Source organism: Astatotilapia calliptera, chromosome 18 (assembly GCF_900246225.1).
Source record: "Astatotilapia calliptera chromosome 18, fAstCal1.2, whole genome shotgun sequence".
In the NCBI taxonomy this organism is placed as follows: Eukaryota; Metazoa; Chordata; class Actinopteri; order Cichliformes; family Cichlidae; genus Astatotilapia; species Astatotilapia calliptera.
In genome coordinates, this window is record NC_039319.1 from 17,529,489 (window position 1) to 17,555,025 (window position 25,537).

General features: G+C 42.9%; 1 protein-coding gene across 3 annotated transcripts in view; it reads left to right on the top strand.

The window, feature by feature from the left end:
- The first annotated feature begins 2,397 nt into the window (after positions 1 to 2,397).
- The window catches only part of znf521 (zinc finger protein 521), an 88,665-nt gene continuing 65,525 nt past the window's right edge, over positions 2,398 to 25,537 (top strand). For all 3 annotated transcript variants that reach the window (XM_026150683.1, XM_026150684.1, XM_026150685.1), the window contains exons 1-3: positions 2,398 to 3,092; positions 10,170 to 10,226; positions 16,986 to 17,186. In XM_026150683.1, coding sequence (XP_026006468.1) covers positions 3,053 to 3,092; positions 10,170 to 10,226; positions 16,986 to 17,186 — 298 coding nt within the window. In that variant the 5' untranslated portion in view covers positions 2,398 to 3,052. The remainder of the gene's footprint in view (positions 3,093 to 10,169; positions 10,227 to 16,985; positions 17,187 to 25,537) is intronic.

Genomic DNA, 25,537 nt, shown 5'->3' on the forward strand with positions numbered 1-25,537 from the left:
TTGGGGATTGATGTTTATGCAAATGGCTTCATGTGAAGCTACAATGCAGGCCTATAAAACAAAAGAAAATAGTTGAATATTGAAGGCACGTGCAGGTACATGCATGACCTTATGCGCTGAATAGAAATTTCCTGGCTTGCGTTGTTTTCATTGCAAACATGTCATCTTTTCTGTATAACTTTGTTTGATTCCCCTTTCCATTCTCCTCAGAGATGAGACTTGAAACAAAAAACAAAAACAAAAAAAAACATTTGTGACGATCTTCATTGTGCCTATTTGCTCCCAAAATTTCCACATGGTTCTCCTTTCCTTATTTATAAGGGTATCCCTAAGAGGGAAGCCATGTCAGACACGTTTTTTTTTTTTTTTTTGGAGCTTCTTGAGCAACATTCCTCACATGAGGTTTCTTCTACTTGAAGAAAAAAAACAACTTCTGAGGAAAAGTGTACTGTAACTTAGAGACTTAACAGTGCAAGCTCTGAGTCAAGCCTTGCTTTGTCACTAATGAAAGTAGCAAAGAGCCCTCGAGGACTGAAGAGCACTGTTTGTTTGTGTTTGTGAGAGGAGGTGTGTATGTGGGGGGGGGGGAGGCAAGGTGGTAAAACTTTGGGAGAGCCGCCTGACAGAGCGCCGAGACACCGAGGGGGGAACTTTGGAGCATTGTTAAGATTGAAGTTTTAAGGCAGCTGAGACCTCCTGACAGATTCCAAGCACCTACAAATAGATGTTTTATATGAGTGTGTTTACCAACTTTACTGTAGTTTGTGAGGGCTTTGAATTTACCAAAGCACCTCGTGTCAATCTGTGTCATACTACCTTTTATTGATCTTCTTCGAGCATTTTATGGCACCATGTGGGTGGGGAGATTATTCCAAAAGCAAAAGGTGTGGACTGCGATTACAAACCGGGGAAAGCTTTGACATCACATATACATCGAAAGCCATATCTTAGAATATTTTAGCCTTGCATTTACTACTGATTGGGGAGAAACGAAGGAAAACAACAAGGCCTCTTTAAAACACGAGCATAATAATGGCTGTCAGTTAATAGCTACGTCTTCTCCCTTATAGGTCTAAATTTTCTATTACTTGTGCATTACTTCTCACTAGATGATTACCTTAAATGCCTGTAACAGTATTGCCTCATTATGAACTCCAACGAGAAACTGGGTATGCCCTATAGAATAAGAGCAGCATTATTATACAACCACATCATTAACTTTTATAGTTATAGCTGACTTTATAGTGAATTTTCTTTAACAACATTACATTTGGCCACACTAAAGGCTATCAAAGGTTGCTGTTAATTTTCTTCTTCTACACCAGCCCGTATTCAGGAGTATATATATCCAGACTGACTGTTTCTCTCCTTCCCTTTAGGATTGCAGTTGAAAAAACAAACAAACCTTTGGTTTCCTCTTATATTTGGCTCTGTGGATCAGTCCAAATAAGAATGCACTGAAAGTGGTGGAAAGCAGTTGCGTGACTGTGATTTTTAGATGGGGCCCCTGGCAGAGGCAGCCTCCAGCCTGCAGAGGGGAAGAGTGCAGAGTGAGAAGCCCACTGCAGGGCTCCTCTCTGGATCTCATTTTCACGTAGCAGGGGTAGGTTTGGGGCATGGACCTCCACATGCAGGTGAGGGTGTATTCCAGTGCACCGCTGTGAACATCTTGATAAGAAGGGAAAGGAAAAAAGAAAGAAAGAAAGGAAAAAAGCCATTTCAAACATCATTAAATTAAGACACACTAAAGTGATGATTAAAGAAATGATAAAACAAGAGAAATCACGGAATATTAATATTATAGTGGGTTGTTTTCATTCTATGTAGCCTCTTATTTGAAATGGAAGAAAACAATGTATTTCTCATGAATAACACTGAAATGATTAGGGGATAGGCTGTAATAGTTCTAGTCCGTAGTACGTTAAAAATCCCTCAATCTTAAAGTACACTCGATATCCCAATTCCACGCGTGCCGTTACATGTCATATATGTCAACAGCAAAAGAGAAAATGTCTTTCTGCTTAACCATTTCTACCAGAAGGGGGACCAGTCCGTCTGCCGTAGACGGAGAGTGGCCGACGGCGAGCTGAGGCAGAGGAGACGCCAGGGTGAGCAAGCCGACTTTGGGTTTAGAGTTCGACTCCGGATCCGGGGACAAGCAGATCCAGCAATCCGCATCTTGCCATGATCCCTAGGATTTTAATCATGCCTCTCTGTCTGTGTGTGAGTGCAGGCAGGCTGACAATGATTTCCTCAGTGATTACGTACAGAGCGAGTCCCTGCGGGGTAGGGGCCCCCTCTGGAGCCATCCTGATGGCTTTGGGGGCCTTGCTTCCATTTTCCATTATTATGTGGACTACCGGAGCGACAGCGCAGTCCAAGACCTTGCAGGTTTGTGATGAGGAGGGAGCTTCCATCTTCTCTCTGCTTCTTCATCCTCTTTTTAAGAGCAATTTAGACGTAGACTTAGATCAGATTCCGAACCTAATTCATGATTAGCTGACTGGAGTGAGAAAAGGAAGAGTCTGCAATAGTTTTGATGCTGTTAGGTGGATATGAAGTGAAAAGTGTTATTGTCATTTTTTTTCCTCTTTTTTTTTTTGGGTTTTGTTGCATTTTTGCACACTCACGGGAGGCGTTTTGCTGATGTCTTTCTCACGCGGATGCATTTGAGATGAGAAGCGAAAAGCAAATATTGCGCTTTTGTTTCTAAACGAACATCATGCCTACACGCGTGTGTGTTTTCCCGGAGAATGGACGCGCATGACGGGATTACTATATTCTCACACTTTTCCCGATACCTAGCTCAACTAAATAAAGTCGCCTATAGCGATCGGGCTAATTGGATTTTATAACATCCACCTACTCATCACAAAATAACAGCAAACTCGTGTACAGACGGCGCGGCCGGGGCTAAGTTGCATCTTTATGTAATGGTAAAAAGGCAGCCGCGGTTTTGGTCAGTCAATTTTAGAGAGACTATACCTTTAGACTATCCCGTCCTACACAAATTGTCAGGCAGAAACTGAGCAACTTCAGCGTTTTCTATAGGATGTCGCGCCGCAAGCAAGCTAAACCAAGATCACTGAAAGGTAAGTGATAAGCCTGTTTGGTGGCTCTCAAAACATTTTGCTTTTTAAGGACATGACACAAAATGTGGACGAGCATGAACTGAATGCTCGTGAAATGTAACTGTCTCTCCCCCCACCCCTTTCTTTCTTTCTTCCTTTCTTTTTTACGCATTTCGAAGTGTTCCTTCCTATTTGTGTTGCGCATGAAATCGACTGTTTACGTACTTGGCATCGGAGGGGGATAAATAATAATACTAATAATATTAATAATAATAAAAAATTAAAAACATGCTCGGCTTTCGGTTCTCACTGTATACTGATGAGAGTTAAAGAAGGGGCAGGGATACGTTTAAAGAGCAACAGTGCAGCGCGACGCTGGCGAACATCTGGATGCGTTAAAGACGCTCCTGGTCGGAACTTGAGCCGTCTGATGGAATGGGGTGCACAGTCACGTGACTCACCCCGTCTGAAAACTCAAAGAGGAAACATTTTATACGTTGGGGAGGGGGGGCTGTGATGTGCGTGCTCGCAAGTGTGTGGTGAGGTGCAAATACTACCCAACGTTTAATACTAATGAGACATTTCATTAAGAAAAAGAAAAAGTTCTGGATTTATCAGTCAGGTTGCTTAAAGCTTGAAAACAGCTGAATTTCATCGGTAACGTCTATGATGTTATTTGGGGTTTTTTTTCTTACTCCCCTTTTTGGTCACTTTTTCCCTTTTTCTTCTTTAAACAGTTGGTTTGGTGGTAATCTGATCTACCATTTGCCACAGAGTGTACATGTCTGTGAGAGTTTCAGAAAGGGGGAGGGAGAGGGAAATAGAGACAGAAAGGGAGAGCAACATACACACACACATACACACATATTCACACATTACTTTTCTCTGTAGCATTTTAGTGGGGGGAGCTGTAGGTTTTTGGAGGTTGAGCTCCAGTTCATCTGGCAGGCATTGTATTTTGCTCAGCAAATAATTGTCCACAATTTCACATTCCCAGCTTGTGGTCTGTGGACCCCTTTCTCTCTCCCCCCCTTTTCGTTCTCGGAAGTCTTCATCTCAAAGGAAGATTACATGGTCTGTGGTACATTCATGCAGCCACCATTTTAAATCAATACCCAGGAGAGAGTGGAAATGTGAGTGCATGCACATCTTAAAATTGTCACATTCTGTTTCCAGACCTGCACTGCTCTATTCGCGGTAAACAGCTCCATACATAGATTTCATATTTTCTCAGAGCAGATTGGCATTGGCATTATTTTTTTTTCTTGTTTAGTTGGTGTGACATTTGCTATTCTCAAAAGACATATCACATATAATCGTCTCCTGCCAGCATGCCTACATGCTACAAGTGTGTGTGTGTGTGTGTGAGAGAGAGAGAGAGAGAGACTGTGTGTGTGCATTCAGAAGAACATCTGTTAAGATTTGTGTACATCTAAGTGTGCGGCAGAGAGGGATGCAGAGTGAGCAAATCAGTATGCAAATGAAGTCAGAGTGATGACATTGTTTGTTTTGTTATTGTCACTAAAATTTAAATTGGGAAAATGTGGAGCACGGAACATCGTGACTTTTATGTCTTCATTCCGGCTGCTCAACCGGAGCAGAAATGCAGATACGTCATAGATATTCCCTTGTTTTGGATCGGACCCAAGGAAGGCCAGGCAGATGTTATTTATTGTTCTTTGTCCATCTATTTCCTCAGGGACAGAGATAAACTTATACAGATGTCCACAATAACTTTGTTTGTCTTTTTTTTTTAATTGACATTTGACACTTTATTCTTCTCTATTGTTCAAGGAAGACATGATTGGTCATTTTATTTGTAGTTTCTTGTTTTGTGGCATCTCCTAATTTGTGTCGCTCACATTCATACATGTGTGAGCCCGTGTCTCCTATTCCTGTGTCTTTTCGCGAGCAGACCGGGATCTCCGAGTTCAGATTTCACTTTTATAGGTTGTCTTGAGGCAGTGGTCAATGTGAACGTTCCAATTTTTTCCCCTTTGCTCAGAAAGAACGCATTGTTCTGCAGAGGGGAGAATGAACAGAGATGCTGATGGAACGTGGTGGGAAGGTAGAACGAGCATCATGTGCAGCGTTTTGAGGGACTGGTATGGATAGTATGGACGTGGGGTGCATGCAGAGAAGATGAGAAAATAATGCTGTGACAGTTGGCACTCCTTTTTCCCTTGTGTACCTCCAACACACACCCACTTGCTCAGTATTGGCTGCTTGTGGGAGTCAGAGGTTATGTTTTTGGTCCCATGGAGGAAAAGGGCAACATTACAAGTCCCGTTTCAATTAAGTCTGAGAGACAGATCCGGCTACGTTATTGCTTGGGGGAATAAATGGCACAGGACGAGACCATACATCATTCGCTTATATGCAAACACTTCACCCCAGCCACTGACATTTACTCAATCCTGAGCCTTCTATATTTCTCAACTGTAGGCACATTGTAATTTTGTTTTGATGTGCAGAGGCTTTGGGTCAGCACATTGCCTCAGTCAGTGGTGAGCAGCGAGGAAGGAGGATCTCACTCCAAATCCTGCATGATGACTGCCACGTTGCCTGTCCTCCACTACTTCCTGAATAACATGAGACGCGGTTGATATTTTCATTTGGAGCGCAAATTACACTCTCAGGTCTTGGCACTGATGTGTTCATTGGCCGAGGAGGAAGTTTCCAGGTCTGTCAATTGCATATATAAATATATTTTCTGCACCATTTCCATTAGGTATGGTGATCGCCATGAAATCAGGGCTGTGCCATGTACACCGTAAATATTTGATGATTTTAAGAAACTCAAATTCATCACCAGACAAGTGATCCCAGGAGGTTATCGTGCTTTAAATATACTTGACAGGAAATATCACTTTACACTTTAAATATACCCCTCATGCACTGGGTGGATTTGTAAAATCTGTAATAGGCCTGTAAAAATAAAATTAATGATTAAATTGTCTGTTTTGGGGGAGGGGTTGAATTCCTAAGCTTGTGCATAATAATTCGATTTAAAGTTTTTATTGACGTTTTTCTGGTATTGAAACCAGACCTTTCGGGAAAAACTGAAACAAATATTTACTTGCTTAATCAAAAAAAATTGGCCATAAAATTTGAAGCTTTTCCTTTTAGTGAAAACAAAATTGAACATTTGACACGCATAACCACTCCCACTCCTATTCTCTTCAGTACTTTGAAGCATAGGTCTGTGTATGTACAAAAAATAAATAAATAAAAGTGTGAAGGGGTGGTTAAAGCTTCTGTAGTTTAGTCGGAAACAAGTCAAAAACTAACTTGCCTGTTTTTTTGGGTTTTTTTTTAAGGCAGCCTGTTTGCAGTATGTTCACCGTTAAATGGTCTGAATGTCTAATCTTAATTTTATCAGCTGGAACGCAGACGCATGCTACAGTCCACTCTTTTTTTCTCTTTTCATGTCTAAAAGGTGCGTTATTCTTAGTTTACAGCAAGCTGCAGTATTCCAGTCTGTTCACAATTAATGATCTGTGGCATAACACCCATTAACACTTTTCTAATGTGACACAAAAATATGGATAGTATTATCATTAAGGAAATTATGATGGAGGCATGGAAAAATCCCATTAGCACGGCTGTCAGTGCTCTTGACATGCGGCTCAGTGTGTCGGACTGGGCGTCGCGGGAGCTGGCCGATATGTCTTCTTATTCCATGGCATGTGTCTCTCTTGTTGTCATGGATTGTCTGCCACATGGAGAAAGAGTTCTGATTCAGAGACAATGACGGATTTCCTCCACTGCCGCAAATGAAATGCTACGTTTCTGGGGTTTCTTTCTTTCTTTTTCTTGTCTTTTTCCCCCCTCTCCTCTTGTCTCGTTTGCATTTATGAATAGCATTAATATTTTTGGAAGCTGAAGTTGCAATAATTGCATAATGAGATTATTGATTTGTGACGTTTTTATAGTGCTGCTAGTGGAGTTCTCTCGCGCTCTCTTTCTTTTCTTTTTCTTTTTTCTTTTGCTTACAATGCAAGGCAAAATATAGAATATAAATATTATGCAACATGATTAACATGCTCCTCTATTGCAAATTATTTATGACACCAATCACCAGTTCAAATAATGCTCATTAAGAAAGTTATTCATGTGCAGTGTGTGTTCTCCTCCCTCCCTCCCCAACCCTAATTGAGGAGCGTTGACCTCGTGACCCGAGCTAAATTGAGTTGTAGTCCCTGTGGCGAGCGTCTCCTTCCCGGTCAGTCAGGGCGGATTACACAGCCATTGTGTTCGGCACTTTATCGTCCAAGCTGGCTGTAACCAAGCAGATGAGTCACGCATATCCAGGAACACACTCAGGGCTTTTTTTTTAAATGTCTGAGAAGTGCTGCGAGATACCCTCACACACAAACAGAGACACACCAAATTTGTGGCAATGCTCGCATAAAAGCGCAAGACATGTACGGCATTAAATACATGTATCTGTGCACATACACACTTCCCAAAGCAGCAGGAATTCATTTGATGGATTTGAAAAAGTCCAAGCTTCTGCGACTCTGCCTTATTCATCTCTGTTAAGCCATTAGTTGTTGCTGTTATGGCGTGTCATGGTTTGTGCGCATGTAAATTAGCGTGGGGTATTTTTTCAGTTGTTCAGTTGTGAGGGTTTTGGGGGGTTTTTGTTTCGTTTTGTGTTATTTTTTTATTTTTTGCTCCTCGTTTTGTTCCGATAGAAAATGAATTCATTTCCTAAAAAGTAAGCGTCCCGTCTTGGGAATTGTCACTCACGATATAATGACAGTTACTCCACATTCATTTTTTTTGTGTGTGTGTTTGGCCATTGTGTTAATTAGCGGCCTTTAATGCTGTGCCACTTGTTGTGGGATTATGTTTTTCCTGCTCTGCATTTTGAAAATCAAAGGAGCTGTGCTGAAATGGTCCCATGTGTGTTTGGTATTGTATCAACAAAACCTTGCGGCATGATTACAGTTTGTCACTGACTGAGTGATACACTGTACCTTGTCAAACATTAATTAACTGATAGCAGTGATGCAGTTACAGCAGTGTGGACTGAGTTGCAGTCAGCTGAAGTCATTATGAGGTAATCATGAGCTTCAGAGTATATTAATTAAAAGTGCCCACCCTATTTATATATGTACTGTTATGACTGTTCATCAAATGTCCAGCTAGAAGGAAACGTCACAGGAATTTGGCCTGACTTGACAGCTTACCCTCTATGATTGCTCCTAGCTAGCTATTAATTATCTAGCAGACAGGTGCAAATGAGAAAAGAATTTGCACGGTGATGGAAGTTGTTTACTTTAAATGGCAAAACTTTTAATAAGTTCACCGTGGTGACAAATCATCGCAAACTGCTGTAATGTTTAAGTTCTTATGGCAATGTAAAATAGAATTTTCTGCCTGAACTCCCTCATCTCACCAACAGGGACGGTAATCAAAACAAAAACTCCAGCTCCCACCACCAATCTCTGATAGAACCATGGGGGATTTATTAGGACCCCCTATCTCTAGCCCATTTAAATGATTCTAGATGCAAGGCGCTCAACGGTGTTAGAGAAACTCATTAAACTCTCAGGGCGCCAGCCACTAAGGCCTCCTTTAAGAGGACAAGGTTTCTCTGTTGGCTGAAACAGTCCTCTTTGGAGGCTCTGAGGGATATATACCTCCACGGTGTCCAACTATGTCTGCTCCATCACTTTTAATTGATTTAGCTAATTAATTGCTAGACCCATGACCATTTGTTTTGCATATTTTCTTCCTACATCAATTATAATTGTTGCTCGGGGAAATATTCAAGATATTCGGAAAACATCCCTATATGTAACTGAATTTACATTGTCGTTTCTTTACAAGTTTATTTTGAATAAAAGATTCTTTTTTTCTATATTGGAGTTCCTTGAAAATTCACTTTTGGCTGGACACCGGATGACAGCGAACCATAGTCGCTCCATCGTTTGCTGTCTTCATAAGAAACAGCTCGACACTTTCCTCTTCATTTTTCACTGAAGTTTGACACCTCACTTGACACTAACTTGTGCTCCCCTGTGGAAAAGGCTTCTGCCACCATAGGATCCTGGCTTAATTATGCAAAGTACAGGATATTTTGTGCGATTTTAAAAGTGCGCCAGTTTCTGCTTTGGCAGTCACTGCCACACTCCCCTACTGGGAGGTCCTGTCAGACTCCCCCTTCCTCTTTGCCCAGGAAAATGAAAGGCTAGAAAGAAAAGACATAATGGAGAATGCATTTCAACTGCAGGGGTGGAACGCAGAGGCGTAAGAAGTCCTCAGTGAGACCCTCATTTTACATGGAACAGGTGGGAGACTCTTTTGTTCTCTTCCCGCTGTTAAAATCCATTTCATTTCTTGTACTTGACATGCCACGAGGAACTCTCACCGGTTCCAAAAAGGCTCCAATGTAAAAGGTTCCTACCTTTTACTAAACATAAGTCGTGTTTTTCAAGGCCGGTGCTGTTGTCAGAAAGTCAAAAGTGGTTTAGCTGCCATGCACCTAATGAGCAGATGCGAGTGCCGATCAAGCCGTCACTATTTTGTCACCCACCCTGTTAAAGAGCAAAAACACTTTGCAGCCACTTTGGCTGCATCTATTTTCTATGTGTCTGTTGGCGTCTTATTACATTTGTATACTTTACTGTAGGTTTCATTTTGGATCACAGGATCACAGCTTTAGGAAGATCCATATTTATGCTGCAGTGCTCTTTTCATGATGCCAGTCTAACGTAGCTAACCAGTGCACCGTGCAACCTTCTTACTAATATAGTCATCAAGGTATTTTTCACTTGGTCACTGTTGATGTTGGGAGTGTGTTTCATGGGAGACGTTCATAATTCATCACGTCATTACTCAGTCCAATATGTTATTTACGTGGGTGGCTGTTTGCCTCGTTGCCAAACCTCATACATATGAAAGGCTTGTGCGGATTGCCAAACCACAGGTTGAGCTTTGGAAAGCTGCTGAAATCTCCTGGAGTTTCCATATAGAAAATCTCAATAGTAAATAATAGAAAAGAAGGAAATCTCAATGTGTCTAACTTGTTTTTCGCTGTTAACTGTTTCTTTCCCTCTGTTTCTCCCCCTTCTCTTTTTCTGGCAGTAGAAGACAATGTGACAGAGGACCAGCACAGTCCTGGGCAGACTGCCATTCCAAGCGGTAATGCTCCATTTCATATTTCATCATTTTCGGCTGGAAAGTGGATCATGTGTCTCTGTGTGCGTTTGTGTGTGTGCGCCTATGTGTGTGCGTCTGTCTGTAAAATTTTTTGTTGGGATCAGAATGAAATAAAGTCTGTGCTTCCTGTTTCTGAGGTTTTCTTGCTGTAAACCGAATGGTTGCATGTGTTTTTTATAACTCAAGCGCTTTAGTGCATTTTCCGTGTTTGTGTGCACGCATGCAGGTGTGCCTATAGCTGTCCTTGTGTTTCTGTGTGTTCTTGCCTCTTTTTTTTTTTTTACGCTCTTTGTTTCCAAACCCTCTGTATGATGTAGAATAGAGCTACGCAGATGAATGTGTCCTGTCTCCACGCGTGCCATTCACAGTGGCCCTCCAGGAACAGAGCGGTAATTCAGGTCAGGCTAGCAGAAAGCCCCCTATGAATGAAGCCTGCTCCTGATGCACCACACTGTATATTTTCATTTCATTTGTCTCTGGTAAAGGTTAAGTCTCAGGCGTGGTTATTTTAAACCCGATATGGATGGTTTTGCCCAGCAGGCTGGGGACCCTGGGTACTCCTAGGCTGCCACATTAGTCCAGCATTTACCCATAGCGTTCTGAGTGCCTCTGTGTAAAATACAGGAGCTGTATGCATTACTGCAGTAAATCCTGGCTTAACTCACTTGCTCACTAGTACTCAGTAACTGTTTTTGTCTGATGTCTTGTTTGTTAGCTGGTATCTTAAGGTAGATGTGAGGTTCCTGCACTGATTTAGAAAGAAGCAGTTTTTGCACATATACTTTTCTGCTATCTGTTTCCGACTGAGCTTTTCCTCTTCATCAGACTTACTATTAGACCCTTTTGCCACATATTTGTGTATGGCTAAACTAAATAGCCGGGCCAATACATCTTCTGCTGTGTTAATTTGTATTGATGGCTATTGGTGGGTGGTTCTTTGAAAAGAATCTGCCTCCTTTGCCCATCTAACCCCGGCTCAAGGGATGAAGGACTGGGCATAAGAGGCAGACTTGCCTCGGAGACCTCCTGTCATCCAGAGCCAAAGCAGAGCTAATGAGTGTGCCTGATTACAACGACCCCCTCAGACACACGACTCTCCCCTCTCCCCGTCTCTGCACCGCCTCTATCTCCAGAGCGAGGGGAGACAGCCGCCACATGATCGATGTCTGCCTGTGGAGAAATCAGGAGGGCGCACAAATTAATTTCTCACTTTCCTCATTTGACTTCGTTTGACTGATTTATTTTTTAACCTCCTCTCAGGATGCAGCTTGACGAATGGTCAATGAGGAAATAGTTGTTTGCAGCGATGAACTTTTAAGATACAGCGAGCTTTCGCTTTGCCTATCTGTCACCTGTCTGAGTTTTAAAATGCAGTAATTCTACATAATGCCCCAACAAGTCCTCATAAAATCAAACTGAAAAGCAGCAGAAAGAGCTTACCTGATTGTCATGCGTTTGCTGCTTTGACGGACAGGGCCACAATAGCCATTAGACTTCTGACAAGCTAAGGGCTTCACCAGACATGGTGTCAGGATCTGCCTCATAAGTAGACCCCCAGTTGCGCTCTTCTGTGACTCTGCAAGCATTCTGCAGACCCTGCATCCTGTTTCTTATTCATGTTTGATATGTAGCAAAGGCAAAGGAGAAATGCTAACAAAAGAGGCCCTCTAAAAGATAGACAGTATTATGCATAGTATAGAGGGGCAGGAACAGTGTGATATCTGAGATTTAATGAGGCAGTGTGCTTTTTTACCCAGAGAGTCTGGAGCAGGCTTAAGATCTGCAGCTTGGCTTTACCACTGCGCTGCCTGTGTGTAATTATAACCACATGCTCAGTGCTTTTTCTTCTCTTTTATATATACATCCCTTTCTTTTTTCTTTCTTTCTTTTTTTTTTTGCTCTTGGCTATTACAGATTGAGGCTTTTTTCTTTCTTTGTTTCTTTTTTTTTTTTTAGAAGACTGTGTCAGCTCTGTCAAAGTGGAGTGGAGTGAGGCAAATAGAAGAGTTTCAGAGATCTGAAGGGGTGTCTGGGTGGCTAGGTGCTCTAGTGTGGAGTAGTGTTGCGTGTTGGTGCGGTGTCTGAGACTCTGGCTCTGGCTGAGGTTGAGGCTGCCCACAGATCAATGTACTGCAGGGCTCGCAACAGCAGGAAGAGGAAAAGGCTCTTTCACTACACCACTTCAGAAAATCATATTCTCTATTATTCATTTCCTTTGATGTTTTACTGCACTAATGGCATAGCAAGGCGCTCCGTGCAATATTATCACTGCCTGTGAGAGCGCAAGTGAGACGGCTGAACAAGAGAAAGAGCATTTGGTGTGTTCAAATGTTGTTTCTCATTCAGCTTCTTTGATTTCCATTCTTCTTTGTGTGCTCATATCTTTTTTTGGTGCAGAGATTTTAATGGCGGTTGATGCCATCTGTATACCTGTGATTATATGTGCTGCTTGCTTCATGAGCTGCTCTCTGTTGTCTCCGTTGTTTGTTCTTGTCTCTCCTGTAATTGTTTGACACCTTTTCTCCCTTCCTTTGCTACTCTTATCTTCATCTCAGCGTGCATCATAAAATTTTCATAAAAATACTACATGTTTATTTGTAATTTATAACAAGGTGCCAAACACTTTCTGCCAGTGCACCACTTTAAGCTCGTCTTTAGTGCTCTAAGAGAAATGGCTTTTGACAAACACCTCTGCTAATCGGTGTTCAAATTTAAAATGGATCAAATGACTGACTAATAATTAGACTTAATAATTAATAATTAGACTTAGACACACACACATGTAAATTCTTGACAATTATTAACAATCTGGCAAGTGTCAAGCTCACAGCCCTGTCGCCGCATCATATTCTTTAATGATGGCGAATCAGTGGATGTGACGGTTTAAGCGGAGAGCCCCGAGTCCCATCCTCACAGAGGAGGATATACTTGGAGGCACATGTGGCATTAGAATGTAGTGTGACCTATATATGGTAGGTTCTCGGCAAAAAAAAAAAAAAAAAGAAAAGTTTCAGATTTTTAAATAATGAGGTGCCGGCAAGCATGTGAAGGTTATTCAATCTTAATGTCCTCCTATTTCTGACAGCCTCCCTCACTCTGATAAAGAAGCGTGCCCACCTTTGATCAGGCCTGCCGACACGTGTCGAGAGAAGCTGCTTGCTGGTTGGAATAAATTCTTAATTCGAACTTGGGGGTGGGTTGTTGTAGGACGGGGTGCCATGGAGAGAGGGGAGGGGCGTGGGGTGGTGGAGTGGGGGCATCGTAAGATCAGGATCTTTGTAACATCATGGGGAAATGAGGAGATGGGTCCACTGGTAATGATGTTTTTGACACCCAAGTTCTTACGCTGCACAAAGGAGGCTCTGTCAGGCTAAACCCTGATGGAGCCTGTATCTACAGGCAAGTAAGAACATGGCCCTCAGTGGTTTCACACTTTTTTGTGCTCAGTATGTCTCAGATGCATTTGAGTCAAATTCAGATTAAAACCCTGACATCCGTTAAATTTTGTGCCTAGCATCCACAACTACTTTTTTGTCTTCTCTTTATTGTAGGCCCAAGTTTTTATGAATTTTTCTAGCTTAGGGTTAGATATTAAATCTCCAGTGTTAAGGTTCACGCAGAGACTTAAACTTTTTAGATTAAAATTCTATTAACAGGCTTGGCCAGACAGTTCACTTTATATTATTATTGTTTTTTATTATTATATTTTCTTCTATCCCTCTGTGCTCATGCCTCCCTCTCTCCCTGTGGTCAGTGTCTGCACCTGTCACAGTGTGTGGGCCAGACAGTGGGGGATGAGGCTACGCTTCCTTGCTAGGGACCACGGGTCCCTGGTGGGGCTAATGGAGCAGCGAAGAGAATATCAATTAAAAGGTTATAAATATTTAAAAGCAAAAAAATATTCAATAATATAAGGGTAGGGGGTCCAGGAGAGTCTTCAACTCACAAGATGAAAGTTGTGGCATGATAAATGTCACTAGGCACCATAAGAGATCATAAGTGTGCGCGTGATGGATGGATTTGGACCCGGACAGATATTACACGGCTCTAAAGACGTCAATCACCATTCAGATCCCCACATTTTATTAGTACAGTATTAATGTGCTTTTAGTACAATAAAGGTTTGAAATTTATCCTTAGAAATCATTTTGTTAGATCTTCATTATATCCCCCCTATGAATAATTTCTCAGTCGCAGCTATGATCATCTCCTTTTGAGCCGCCCTTATCAGAGTATGGATCAGCGGTCAGTGTAGCCTCTCTCTTGTCCTTACCTTCCACGCCGACGCTGTTAAGATGCTCATCGGAAATTAACAAGGGTGTTAATTCGAACCTTTGTTTTAAATTAACAAGGGCGTTGGGCCTGATGAAAAATTCTCAATATCTTACACATCTTCGCCCAATATTCCACAGCCATCCCGAGCATACTGGTATCGATCTGCTGTCCAGCCAGTAGAGGCTGGTAGAAGAGAATGTCCTGATCTGATGGATTACTGTATGAGGCCCAGAGGCACAGGAACCTCAGTATTGATGTGGCTCTTTAATCCCACGGTTGGACGTGACCTTGCCGTGTCTAAACCCCCACGCCCCCAGAGCGACTTTCCAAACCACCGCCCCCATCCCCTTCCCCCAAACATGTAACAGTTTACACTTCCAGTGCCGCATCGCTACAGCTCAGGTCGCTCACCTCAGCTGAGTGCAGTGACCCAGCTCGGATTCGCTGAAAGTTGGAGCAGAAAGTTGTTACCTAAAACAAGAGAAAGCAAGGGATTGGAAATCAAACTTACGAATGCATAACGCTGATCCTTTTCCCCGGTAATCATAAAAAAAATTTATTTTATTTGGTCGTTATTGTGGATCTATGAAATAATATGAGAATACCAGTGAAATTCATCCACGCTCTGCTCAGAGGAATGTATTTCTATTTCAGATTAGACATAAAATGCTTAAATGTAGCCATCAGTTGTTTTCCCTGACAGGACCATGCTGTAATATTAGAGAATTTAATGATTCATGAAGGCCTTTGGGGAAAAAAGAAAGTTTTAACCTCCTCCACAGGCACCCTGTAAAAAACACACACACATGAAGTGTTCATATTTCTGTGCATATTGTGAATTCTGTGCCTCTGTGTGCGGATGAATCATAACTCTATATTGTGTGGCTTTTGGCCTCAGTCAGAAGTGTTTCCCCCCAGAGCAAGAAAGGCCTGCATCTGTGAGGATTGGGTTGGGATTTTCATTTTCTTGAAACACCTTCTGTTCTGTTCTGCATGGTCCCACCGGGGACCACAGTGCTGATATTTTTAGAGGGCATGTTCCGAGAGCCTCAGTCGCCAAGAGGGAAGGACAATGGAGGGTGTGATGTTACATCAATACTTGGCGCAAGTGGGGGAAAGAAAAAACCCCTGGGTGGCCTTGATGAGTTCTCGACCGCCTTTCCTCAAGGAATTTCACAGTTTAAGAGCACCCTAACAGAAAGAGGACCTAAAATGGCCGCCCCAGTGCACACGCACCCAGCACCAGTACAGCCACACCTGCACGCTTTTGGTGCCACACACTCCTTGTCCTCAGGCTCTGTTAACTGTGTGCGGGGTGAAAAAAACAGGCTTACTCCTAACGTTCCCCTCCGGAGTTTCCAGACAAGCCGAGGAACACTTATTGGAGTGGGGCTTAAAATGGCTGCCAGTGAAGTGCAGAGGCTTTTCTTCCACCCCGCAAAAGCCTAACCAGGGTGGCATGATTGTTTGATTGTAAGTATGGTGTTTTAATTAGAAGTATTGTGAAGTGTAAAGGTCGCAATGTGAGGAGAGACAGGGCTGCGGGCCATTCTGCCTATTAATAAGATACTATTCCAAGCTGCTTTGGCTTAACTACGTGTCAGAATGAAGATATGCGTGGTACGCTGCGAGTGAGCGATGCGAGGTTTGATTTGCTGTCGGAACGCTTTAGTATCACGTGAAGAACTTCAGATTAGAGTGGTAATTTGAAAGATGGTTCCTCCTGATTCAGGGTAGTAAGTTGCCCACCCCTGGCACTGCTGCAGCACAAAGCCAACGAGAGACAAAACTGCAGATGGATTGAAGAATATTGATGTGCGCGACCCGCAGCTGCCTGCGAGCAAAGCTGAATAATTTAGGGAAGTGTGTCGTGACGACAGCCCAACACACACCAATCTCAGTTTTTGTGTGTCTTCCTGCGCTATGCTACATACATCCACAGTTCTGGTCTAAATGTCTGAGTAATATGGCAAGGTCTTTCTCCTCTGATAGATGCTGACTGATGCAATTCAGCACTCGCTGGCAGAATTTCATATTTCTTTGGTCCAGCCAAAACTGCAATCCAGGATTTATTAACTACACATATTCCCATCAGTCTAGTTTCATATACTGAAGTTTTGCTTGGGTGAAGCAGGGCAAACACAACGTAAAACCATTTCTAATAACAGAGGGTGCGTGCTTGTGTGTTTGTATGTGTGTGTCGGATTTGTGTGTGCGAGCGTCGTACCGCCTTCTCCGCCTGTATATCTCTCGCCCGCACCTGCCCAACAGTTCTGTTATGGCATGAGTGGTTGAGTTACAGAGGCCCAAATTGAACCTGCATTTTTATTACAGCTTTTATTATTGTTTTTATTAAATCCAGAGTCTAGAAATCCATTTTATTGTCACCCAGAGGAAGCCGTAGTACCTCGCTGTGTGGGTCACCCCTCTGACTATGTGGTGCTGTCATTTCCTGTGGCTCGGCAGATCCAGAGTGCGCCCTCGAGAGGGCGGCGGAGGATGGTGAGACCGGGCATCTAAGGAAGAGGCTGCTCTCTCCAGAGGAAGGAGAGGAGGGAGAGGAGGAGGACGAGGAGCCCGCGCTGCACAGCTGCGACAGCTGCCGGCAGGTGTTCGAGTCGCTGAGCGATCTCACCGAACACAAGATTAATCAATGCCAGCTGACAGGTAAACAACGTTCAGCCCACCGAGCCTCCCCTCCACTCTGCCACTCAGCTCTTCTCCCACTCTCACTCTATGCTTTCATCTGAGAATATGCCACACTATGTGTGTTAGTACACTGCACCAAGGGGAGCACAACACCAGACTACCAGTTTCTTTGGTAGATATCCAGCAGCACAGGCCTCCACACACATAGCGCATTAGTTATATTGTGGTGTACGTTAATATCATCAGAGACGACATCTAAACAGGCCCACACGTGCCCATTAAAATAGATAGCAGTATATGTATTTATAGTATGAGCCTCGTGTCCTTACATGTGTCAGTGCAAGGTTTTATACGGCACCATACTAATTCGAAACGTTTCAATAACACCGAGTATTAGTAACATGGAGCTAGTAGGTCCCACAGTAACCAGACCACCAACTGGAGATGGATCTTTGCTCCAGGAAAGTCCCTCAGCTGCTCCCAGTGCGAGCTAGCTGCAGTAGTAATACCTTGTGGGATTGAAAGAGAAGGATGCCATTGGCAGACTGTGTCATTGACCTGTTGATGGATGAATAGGACTATAAATACCCTGACAAGGTGGCAGACAGAACTAATGATGTGAACTGAAGGTTTCCATGTGCTTCTCCTGGACTTGCTGTCCTCCTTTACATGCCCTGACAGGCCCGTATTGAGAAACACCACCTGATACTCATTTCATAGTGTTTGGGCACATGTCTCGTCTCTTTCTACTGTCAAAAATAAAGTGAACTAAAATGTCCTATTTCTGTTTCAGATGTAGTACAGACGCTATTGTTTGTCATTCAACAGAAAAGCCCAGAGATGTTTACGATTGAGTTGCATTCAGTCTTTAAGTATGATGACTAGCCTGTTTCATTTGGGCTCAAAGTCCAATAAAGTCATGTAGTGCATGGTGTGTAAAAATGCCAGTCATAATTCTTTAATGACAGTCATTGCATGTGTTATCATGAGGATTTTTCTCTTTAATATGTTTAATATTTCTCACTGAACCCAGTAATCGACTCTTTTATTGATGCCCCAGGGATGGTAAATGGACACAAGAGGAGAAATTGCAAGCAAGAAAGTTTATGGCTTAAAGATACACTCGATAATTGAAGTGGAATAGATAGCACATTGAATTTTAAAAAGAAAATGAATGTATGTATAATGTATATATATAAATGAATGTATATAAAACATAAGACAGAAAAAAAAACTCAACTGCACTAGCAACATAAAAAGTAAGCTGGTAAGTAAGCATTTGCAGGAAACAACAACCTCAACCAATTAGAGATGTCGCTGTTTTCAGTTTTGTAGGGTAGTTCTTTTCTGTGACATTGCAAATAAGATGGGTTTCATGCAGACCTGTGGTTCCTACAAGAACACATACTGTTGTTTCACAGTGTTGTAGCTCTTGGTAAGTCTACATTACAACACCATGGCTCATAATCAAAACCCCTGCTTCTAGAACATCACTGTTGCGCTCCATTAGAGGTAGTCCTTTAAGCCTTGTGGTTATGTGCTCTAAGTTCAATGTCACAGCTTACTTTATCCATTTCAAATTTAAAGTCTTGGAGCACCTCAGTGCACAGAAACCCTTCCTAACAAGGCTTTTATTGTGAAACTTTGAAAGAAAGAAAGTGTCGTATAAACATCATATTGTAACCTTAGGTTGTTGTTTTTTTTTAACACAACTTTTTTTTGTTGGGTCACTCAGCAGCAGGATGTTATTACTGACTAGCTGACAGACACAGTTGTCGGGGTCATGCGCCTCTCTGACTGTAAGGAATCTTCCCCAGCTGGTAGAAACAGTATTTACGTGTGTTATGCCCCCTCTTAGAATGTTTCAGCTAGCACTTTTGTGTATGCCCAGCAATAGTCTCTTTTCTGTTTACATTCAAGCACAGTTTGATTTCATATTTTGCAACCGTCAGCAAACCACAAATTATAGGTTAGATATCCCATGAGTTTTACAAAGATTTTCCATTAACTGTGAGACAGCCTCAAGTCTCGTGTTTTTGTGTACTCAATATGTAAAAATGCCTTCTGTTACCCTCCTGTCTGTGTTAATTTGAGCAGAAACGCATACATGTGCATTGCACAATTGATTTTATGCCCTGCTATGTGTTTAAATTCAGAAGAAGCGACACTCAATCAGCTAAAGGTTTGAAAACTGACTGCACTCTTCACTTCTGCATTACTGTCATCCAACAAAAAAAATGACTGGTCTAAGGGAAAGAAAGTGCAGAGTCTCCTGTCACTCTTTTTTTTCTTCAATCTGACACCCAATTCAATCAAGTCATTGCAGATGTGTGGACAGTCTTTGTTTGGGGACAATTTGAGGAATGCAGAAAGAAAAGAAAAAAAACCCACAAAGGATTTTATTTAATTAAAGTTCTTCCTATACTTATACTGTTGCACAACACTGAGAAAACAATAATGTTATAAAGTTGTGTTTCTGATTCAGGGACAGGTCTTTAATGTTCAGCAGCATTTTCAGTATGTGGTCATGACTGACTCAGCCATATTTTTTTTCTATAATTAAGCCTGTCTTTTAAAAATGTCAATCTTATGGACAAATAACTCTTAATTGCTCAATGATGAAAAAAAAAAAACACAGTTTGGATAAGAGCCCCTGTGGAAGCCAAACAAAAGATTCTAATTGCCATTAGGGTATTGTGATTGTGCAGAAACACTCTATTAGTATTCAAACACAGTGGGAGAAAAGAAACTTCTAGATGGCATACTAAGTACTTTGAATGTGTGTGTGTATGTCTGTGAGTATGTGTTTGTGCATTCTCTGGAATATGGGATATGAGATTTCCTATGTGGCATTATGTAGACATCCATGACCAATTAATCTGCCTTACATCAAGTCTCTACTCACAGATGGATCCTTTATTAGAGCCGTTTTCTAATCAACCACCAGCACCTGCTAAACTCTCCATTTTTACGATTTCAAATATTTTATTTTTGGTTAACAAATTGCAAAAGCTTGACTGGAACCAATCCATGTATGAAGATTTGCATGCTGACACAACTCTGCATTTTTTCCCCTCCCATCAAAACATATACAGTGAGTTTCCTAAGACAGACAGCCCATATACAGTCAGTAAGCTTAAAAAATACATATTATAAAAGCAGTCGGATAAGGCAAGTGAAATAAAGTCTAAACAGATTCTAACTGTGTGTCGACCACACCCGATGGACAGAGAGAAAGAAAAAGATGTTACATGTCACTGCGATCAATGGCGGCCATTGTCTCTCCCCATCTGGCAGAGGTATAACACCTTCCCATGCACTTAAGCTGTGGCCACTGCAGTGCGCTAAGGGAGCACATGGGTATGGATTGCCTCGTGTCCCCGATGCGATCGGTGCTATTGATCGCACTAATGCTGGACTGCAGAGGAAGGCGAGCGCCTGAGAAAGAGAGCAAGGGAGAAGAAGGGAGATGTGGAGAGTGAAAGAGAGGGAGAGAGAGTGCTGCAGGAATGTGTCCCCAGGGAGCCCGTCTTGGGCTGGGGCAGGGCTTCAGGAATGCTCCCCAGGAGATCCCAGTGAAGGCTAGGGCAGGGCTGGAAGAATGCTCCTCTAGAGAGTTGAGAGTGGAGGCTGGCTGGGGCAGGGCTAGAAGAATGTTCCCCCAGAGCACCCCTCTAACTCTGGGGCAGAAGTAGAGAGGCTCTGAGGGGGGAGACCCCCCCCCCCCCCCACCCCACCCCTCGGCTCCAGAATGGCTGCGGATCAGGTTTCCGTGTGGGGATCAGCATCCTGCCGACATGGCTTTAGGCTACCCTGGGGAAGAGACAGGAGGCTGGAGGCATAGCTATTCCAGAGGACTTTCCAAAAACACTTCACAAATGCTTTGTCTCACTATCACGCTGCATTGTCTGCGCACACTTATATTGTTACCTATCCTTAATGGAGAAAGAGAAACAGTGTGTGTGTAGTTTGACTTTTGTTCTCAGTTGGCACAAGAGATGTTCATATGCCAGGTATGAGATTGCAGTGGTAGGCAAGGAAACATGCCTTCAGGCCTACTCGCCAAAGAAATACCTTGCTTCTCATCTCATTTCAGCTTGTGTTTACTAGCCCACACTGTAAATAAAAATAACACCTCTAGCTCAGAGTTTAATTCAAAAGATTGCATTTTCACACAGCCTTACTCGGTCAATTCTTCAATTCCGCGTCTCTGAAGGTATTTGAATAGCCTAGTGCACACATGGGCTGGCAGCCTAGTGGCCGTTCTTTCATTATGGGTCCAGCTCCCTTGAGCAACACCTTTTCTTGTGTCCTTCACTAGAGGAGGGGCATGTCTGCTCCCCCCAGAGAGATCTGTGCCCTGCTATTTTAACCCTCTGTGAGATGACCTTTTTAATAAGTGTCTTTCTCTGCTTTCCTGCCGGCCACTGTGCGAGCAAACAGAGCATGTCTTCTGCTTCCCTCAGATAAAGGAATCAATCAGAGTGGGTGCAACAGAGAAAGAGAGAGATAACTGGGCCATATATGGATTTATATTATGTAGATTTCCCCTTTTCCTCATCCCTGTAGACACTGCAAAATGCACTCAGCTTCAATAAAACACATTTCAGATTTATGAGAAAAATACAAATGAAACACTAATACTCACTGAAAAACAATAACATTTCCTCACAATGCAGAACATGCTAATATGATAGAAGCTCTTTCTCTGTTTGCAATGGGCACCATTTCTTTTTTAAACCTGCTGATCAATGTCCCCCCCTTCTATTCCCAACCACAACATGTTTGCTTGAAGTGTTTGAATTCATTTACATCAAGCCTTTGGGTCAGCAGCATGGAAACATTCAGTAATACCCTCAACTATGAACAGACTCCTGGCAGTCCGTGCTTTATACTAACTGTTTCCAACAGGCTCCTATTGGTTGTACTGTTTTTTTTCTACTAACTTTGTGTATTGATCCAACAGCTGCTTTGTAGCTGCCAAGAAGAATGTGCCAAACTGCAAAGACTTTATTCGCTTCAAAAGGGCTCACATAAGAAGAAAAGCGACATGACAAGACCTGATTAGCCGAACTCTGAGCCACCGCCGTTCATCAGAAATTCTGCTGTGTTTTTGCCGGGGTGTCTTGCGACATCCTGGTACAAAGAGCAGCACACTGATTACAAGGCTTTGAAAGGAGGAGAGGCGGTCAGGGGAGAATAGCTACTTCTGGCACAACGCAGCCACTGAAAAGAGACCTCATGCTAGAGTGAGCTCTTACAATTGGGCTTGAGTCTTTCCTGTGTATGTGTTTGTGTGGGGGGCATGTTCTACGTGAGCGTCTGAGAGAAAAGAAAAATAGGTATGGAGGGAAAGAGGTAGAAAAGATATTAAAGTAGATGTTGACTCCGTGGTATAGAGTCCCCGTGTATTTCCTCTTTGTGCAACAGTGCCAGCAACGTTAACAGGAATGTCATTAGGAATTCAAAGCATATGCCCTCGTGAGGACGCCCTCTTTCTCTTTCCCCTGTGCTCCACACGGCACATATTATGCACTGTATAAAGTATTTATTGGTCTTTGTCAGACGAGGGCTGCATTTTCTGCAGAAAAACCATCAAAATAAGAATAGAGGAACTTGCAGGGTTTTTTTGTGTGTTTTTTTGCTCGGCTTTGTGGGTTTAAGGCATAAACAACAATGGCTAGCACTGCAACTCTTTGCTTTTCTCGTATCCGCATCCCCCATCTATCTAACACTCTGTGTCTCTCACGTTTTCGCTTGTTCAATCAGTCATCCGTGCACACACAAACACTTATTAACAAGCACGAGCACACACGCTCCCTCTCAGCACCTGCGTGCCTGCACTTTGCATTTTAGACGACACATAATTCATCGCCCAGGAGGCTAAACACATGCCGGGACTTCATCCAGTTGACCTCTTTCTTAAGTAGGTAGCCACAAAAGCCGAGATGACATGTGGACAAAACAGAGATAATCTCCTGCACTCACCCAGAACTACAAGCTACAAGCACCTGAGCGAAAACCTATACCAACAACAGTGTTCTTATTTCCCCTTTTTGCTGTGTAGCGGTCCTTTGAAACTACTGTCTTCAGTTCTGAGACAATGACCAGCCCAAGAAGCGGTTGTTTCGGTTTCTCTCACACTCAGTATCTCTCCCTGGCCCTGGCTCTGCCTGCTCTTTGTTCACTCTCTTCCTCAGCCTGCAAGTCTTTTTCAGCGGCACAAGCAGAAGAATGGCACATTAAATCTTAATAGGACTGCGTCTGGCCGTGTTGAATTGCAGAGCGTGTTAAGCCGGCGCTTTCCTCCCCCTTGGCACACGCTTGTGGAAGTGGAAAACAATTGAATAAAAGAAACCGCTCTCTCTCTCTGTAACACAAGTGACTTCGGCTGTTCTGCTGAAACTATGAGATTGAACTGACTCCAGCTCACAAATGGCTTAAGCCCTTACTAAGAGACTGTAAAATAAACATTTGTACTTTTCAAGATGCATATGTGGAAGGTGCACAGAGGATTTACCTGACCACCCACAATGAAGCCGTCGCATTATTCCCTGTTCCAAGTGACAGCTGAAAAATGCTGCCGTAGACTCTGTGCTTAACTGGTGGCTGAGGAGGCAGGAGTAACCTCGCTAGGAGGGATATGTGAAATGTATGAAGAGAAGGAGATAAAAAACTGAATATTTAGATTGAATAAAGTCAGAAAAAATAATAAAGAAGTAGAGAAAAGACAGTGAAGGTAGGGAAGAGCCAATCTTAGCAGCAATGTGAGTCCAGGCCTTCTTTGTAAGGCAGTCAGAGGTGGTAATTAGCCAATGATGAGTTGACGGGTTGTGTGTCCAGTGCTCGGCACTGCTGGGTGGGGCTGTGGGAGGTAGATAAGGCCAGCAGTGGGCTTATCTCTGAGAAGGACAGGCACCAGGCCTGCCAGGCAAATCCACCCACAGACCTGCCGTATTTTATTAACAACATCATTAATGCCAGACAGGTTATGTGCGATGGCTCGGAAGAGAGACGGGAAAAAGTAAAAAACAAATAAAGTCTCAATTCCTGCTTGGCCGTCCAGTCTAAAGTACATAGGCACCGGTTGACGTGTTTTGAAAGCAAGGAGCTTGTGGAGATGTTTACCAGGTAGGCAGCCAACGGAAGGGCACGGAGAGCGAGCTTGGATCTTACCTCTGGGTTTTGCTCATTCTCCTCTGGGTCCCCAGAATTCAAATGATTTTCTTTTTTTCCCTTTCAAACGTGGGACTACTCACCAGAATAATGATGAAGCAGATACAGAGAAACATAACTAGACACAAAGAAAAGGCAAAAATGTTGGTTTTTTTTTACTTTACAGACATCCAGGGTTTCATTTTTAAACACATGCTTTGTAAAATGCTTAGTTTTCCCCATTTCTCTTTCTCTCGCTCACCTGCATCTTTCAATCAGGTGTTCAAAGTTTTGTCTTCTTCATGCTCCTTTAAATTATAGAGCATTAGTAATGCATTTATTACATTTTCTTTAGTTTGCAGTAATCTATTGACCTTGAATCAGATGGCACTATAACAGTTATCAGTTATCCTTTTGTATTAGTATGTGAAATATGCCAAATAGCGTTTGTTCAGTGGCATGTCTCCCTATAATAATAATCACCCCCAGGTTATGAGGATGTGACCTGGGTGCACCAATCAGTGTATACCTCACTCACCCCAATGCACACCTAAATGAAACAGGCTTTTGAATCGTCTTCTGCAATTTCCCCCAATGAAAAAAAAAAAGTCTTAGGATTTTGCTCATGTCTGTGTGGAAATGTACTGCACATTGATCCCCATAGGGCTTTTTCCTTACATGGCTTTTGCCAAACTCACCAGTAATGGGAGGAAAGGAAGGAGGGAGTCGGAGGGTGGTGGAAAGAGTGACCAGTCCGACAGGTTTATGTCTCCCTGCAGGCTGAGCTCTGTGGAGCGGGCCCACAGGAAGGAACGGAGCCAGCTGTGACGGCATCCTGCTAGCCACTGTGGTTTAGGAGCTTTGGGGCTACACTATCACCAACTCAACATTTCCCCCTCTCCTCTACCCTTCCCAGGGGTTGTTTTTGTTGGCCAGGGGGCAGTGTTTGGGTGGGGGCTGCTATGTGGCTCTGTGGAACAGCCACTCCTACACTTCAGGATATGGGAAGTTGAACCACCCGCAAGGACAGGGATTCTCAAATATCGTGTAAAGTAGCACATTTGTTCCTTAGCACTAATTGCCATTTTCAGACTGGAAGGTAGGTTCATAAATGTTATTTTATGGGCACGATGGGTGTCATTTAAGGTCTCCAAGGCCACCAGCTGGACTATGCTTTGGCAGTGAAAGCACCATGTGCTATAACAGAATGTAAT